Here is a 3,877-nt window from a genome sequence, read left to right as displayed (position 1 = left end):
GCCCCACCTGTTACCCACACATCCACCTCCCTTTTCTTATTTTATTTCCTGGTCCACCCCACCCTACCTCTCTCTTCTCCATCCACTTGCTCCATTTCGAGGCCGCATGCCGCGGAGCTTGTGCAGGTCGTGCAGGCCATGTAGAGCTTTGCGGGTCGACCTCGTCCGCCTTTACACCGACGCCGGCCTGCACTGCCCCGATGCGCTCGTCGTCCCGTTCGACCTCCTCAGGGTCCGACGTGCCCGCGGCCCAGGATTAGCTCATACGCATTGGCGGCCAGGAGCGACATGTATCCGACCAAGTTGTCGTCTCACTCGCGACTCGTGATTGTTATCGTGCCCTGCCTATCGGTGAGTGCTTGCTGGCCGAGGAGGCAAGGTAGGGAAAGGGAAGGTTGTTGTCATCCATCGACTCGCTTTTTGTTCTCGTCGCTACCGAGCCGTCCAAGTGCAAATCAACCGGCCGGACAACCGGCTGCGGAAGCAACGCATTCAGGTGGCCTTCAATGTCGCCGACGGCCTTGCCCGCCAGAAGGGCTGCGACACAGGAGCTCGGGGCGGCGGCACGGGAGCTCGAGACAGTTCAAGGATGGAGTCCCATCAGGTGTTCGACGAAATGTCCAACGAACATGTCATCAAATGCGTTTGCCCCGTTGAAAGCATGTGCCGATCCAAATAAAAAAAGTAGATACTCATAAGAGAATGCACAATCCGAACAAACAAAAAATCGACAAAACACATGTCCGTTTGAATCGCCGTTAGAGTTGCTCTAGGGCACCGTTCTTCGTCGGCGCACCAGCGCGAGCGCTCCCGCCGGTCAACGCGCAACCCTACGATGCAACATCTGCTAGCCATCAGATCTATTTGTCTCTCCGTCAATCTCTTGCATCGTCTTCCTCTGAAAAATTACAGCGTCACGAGCGTCATTGACCCCGGCCGTAATCTTCCGTGAGGCGACTGAGCTCGAAGCAGCACAACACACCCCGTGCTCCCCGGAGCTACTCGTCGGCGCGCTCGCCAGCACGCTCGTCGGAGCTGCTCGTCAGCGCGCTCGTCAGAGCCGCTCGCTGGAGCCTGTCGTCGCTCGTCAAAGCACCCTCATGCCCTCACCCCGTCGCTCGCCACTTGTCGCCGTCGACGCCGCTGGTTTGAAGCTTTTTTCACTTTCGTTGAAACTTTTTCCGTGTTGCTTGAAGCTTTTTCACAACGGTTGAAGCTTTTTCCATGTCGTTTGAAGCTTTTTGCCGGTTGTAGCAAAAATGACAGGCTTTCCTCGTTGATCTATGGTTGAAGCTTTTCAAACATATGGTTGAAGCTTTCGTGTCAACGATTGCAGCTTTTTGTGTTTCGCAGTCGCCGGTTGAAGCTTTTTATATCGTCGGTTGCAACAAATCAAATGAAGAATGTAACAAATTTGTATAATGGTTGTAGCATTTTTTCATCATGGTTGTAGCTCGCCATGCCAATGCTTGTAGCAAAGAACAAAACGGTTTGCAACAAAACAAAATTATAGATGTAGAAAATTTGTATAATGGTTGTAGCATTTTTTCATCATGGTTGCAGCTCGCCATGCCAACGCTTGTAGCAAAATTTCCGTCAACACTTGAAGCTTTTTTTTCCATGCCGGTTGAAGCTTTTTTATGCCGTTTAAAGCTTTTTTGCACACGGCTTGTAGCTTTTTTTTAATAGATGCATTAGCACAGATCCGTCCATGGTAGGAGGCAGCCATGACATCTCCCCCGTGGCTTGGCCCGAGCACCGACGATGGTGGTTTTGCAGCAGCGTCAGCGAAGAGTACAAGGGCGTGCGGAGACGCCTGCGGGGGAGGGAGTCGACGACCTGCGCAAAGGGGACGCCAACGAATGTACGAGGGCGTGCGACGGCGCGTGCGCGGGGGAGGGTCGACATAGGCCTGCATAGAGGGGACGCACGCGACGGCGACACCTACACAGGGAGGGGGCGACGACGGCCTATCGCGATCCACTCAGATCAGATGAACACGGTGCGTCCGGCCGAAATTATTTGACCGGACGCGCGGCGTATAAACGTTTCCCGTTGCTCTAACATAAAAAGGAAAGGAAAACGGGAAAACGGCTGGCCGCATGCCGTACACAGGCCGAGTGAAGACTAATCACTCCCGGCGTGAATCTTGAATCAAGGAAATATCTGACGCTTGGCGCTCCTACGGTCCTACCTCTTTCTTCTGTACGGGAACTCTCCTACTCCTACCTCCTTTAAGATAGAGCTGCGGCCCCCGACCCTCCTCCAACCACCAGGTGCGAGCTAGTGAGCTGAAGCAGCCCACCGTGGTCACCATCCTCAATCTCGCTCTCCTCTCCTCGATCTCTCCGCCTCTCCCCCCTCCACCGAAAATGGCTGGTAAGGACGTCGTGCCGACGGCGACCACCCAACGGAAGAGCGTGGCAAGGCGGCTGTGGCGCGTGGTGCGCGCCGTGCTCTACATGCTCCGGCGTGGCGTGCTTCCGTCCGGGAGCAAGCTGGCCATGGACCTCGGCCTCCTCCTCCGCCGCGGCAAGAAAGCCGGCAAGGTCCTCGGCGGCCTTTCTTCGGCGAGGTCGTCGTCCTTCTCGTGCCGTGCGCTTGACCCGGCCCTCGCGGTGCACGAGCCCTCGCGCAGCCGCCGCGAGGTCGAGTTCAGCTGCAGCAACACCCCTTTCTCCGCCGCCGCCAAGGGCCGGCACCACCGCAACGACAACGACGACGACCCCGGGTACTACTACAGCTACGACGCGGCCGACATCGCGAAGGTGTTCGAGATGCTCAACGAGGGCGGCCACCCCTTCGACGACGACGCGGTCGTGATGGCGGCGGCCACGGCCACGCCGTCGCCCGCGCCGTGGTATTCATCTGCCTCCGGGTCCGGGGCCAGGCCCAACCCGGGGACGAGGCAGCTCCGCATCGCCGACTCCCCGTTCTCGGCGCCGGGCAACGAAACGCCGGGCGAGCAGCAGGTGGACAGGAAAGCCGACGAGTTCATCAGGAGGTTCTACGAGCAGCTGCGCGCCCAGAAGAGCGTCGCCGCCACGCCGGAGAACGACGGTTACGCTGCCGGCTCGTACACTGGGCGTTCCCCACGTCCGGTCGTCGCCGCTGGCATCGTTTAGTGAAGGGGAAGTCTCGGAGGAGCCCGAGGCGGCCACCGGTCGCCCGGCCGCCGGCTGGCAGGAGTGTCTAGACTCTAGACACGCCGCATGCATGAGTCTTGTGTGTTGACGCTTGTCCTTGTACACCAGTCAATTGTCGATGTCGCATTTAATCAGTTTGCTCTGGTTTCTGTTAATTTGAGAGAGATTTTTCTGTCTTTCCCGTAAATTTTCCCCGGATCTTGTTTAAACAGTCCTCTGCTGTTTACATGCTAAGATGAATATATTCTTCGATGCTTCAATTTGAATCTGTAAACTGCAGGAGTATATATAAAGTAAAAGAACTACTCGATCCACGTGGTAGATTACTAGTAGTAACAATTGTTTATGTTCCGTAAAAAAATGTTTATGTTAAACCGAGCTAGTAGTGCATGATAAAGAAAGAAGAAGACAAATGTTGAGTTGGATAATTGTCCTTGAATTTTGTGTAGGACGACTCGCTTTAGCATGTTTGTTGGATGTGTCGGATGGTACAACAATATTTGCAGAAACTCGTCATCCTTTATGGTTGCTACCTTTTTGACCACTATGACTCACAACCTCAGCTAGAATTGGTTGATTTGAACTTTTACAAGAGACGACCAAGCTTAAAAGGGAGACAAAAGAAAGGAAAAAAAAACTTCCCGGTGTCGTTTCCCTTTTTGTTGTCTTGATGACAAAGGAAGAGAAGTGGTTTAGGAGTTTGAGTTTCTGATATCTCAAGGTCTCGTGTT

At 54.6% G+C, this 3,877-nt stretch overlaps 1 protein-coding gene across 1 annotated transcript; it reads left to right on the top strand.

Annotated features, from left to right (window-relative positions):
• Nucleotides 1–2,258: 2,258 nt before the first annotated feature.
• On the top strand, nt 2,259–3,412 carry LOC123439566. Its single transcript, XM_045116262.1, has one exon. The coding sequence runs from the start codon at nt 2,373–2,375 to the stop codon at nt 3,123–3,125; it is 753 nt and encodes a 250-aa protein (XP_044972197.1). The 5' UTR covers nt 2,259–2,372; the 3' UTR covers nt 3,126–3,412.
• The last annotated feature ends 465 nt before the right edge of the window (nt 3,413–3,877 follow it).

Source organism: Hordeum vulgare, chromosome 3H, assembly GCF_904849725.1.
Source record: "Hordeum vulgare subsp. vulgare chromosome 3H, MorexV3_pseudomolecules_assembly, whole genome shotgun sequence".
NCBI classification, from domain to species: Eukaryota; Viridiplantae; Streptophyta; class Magnoliopsida; order Poales; family Poaceae; genus Hordeum; species Hordeum vulgare.
This window is presented reverse-complemented; position numbering and strand designations above follow the sequence as displayed.

Excerpts from the sequence above, each read along its gene's own strand:
- LOC123439566 (XM_045116262.1), top strand. The coding sequence starts at position 2,373 with ATGGCTGGTAAGGACGTCGTGCCGACGGCGACCACCCAACGGAAGAGC.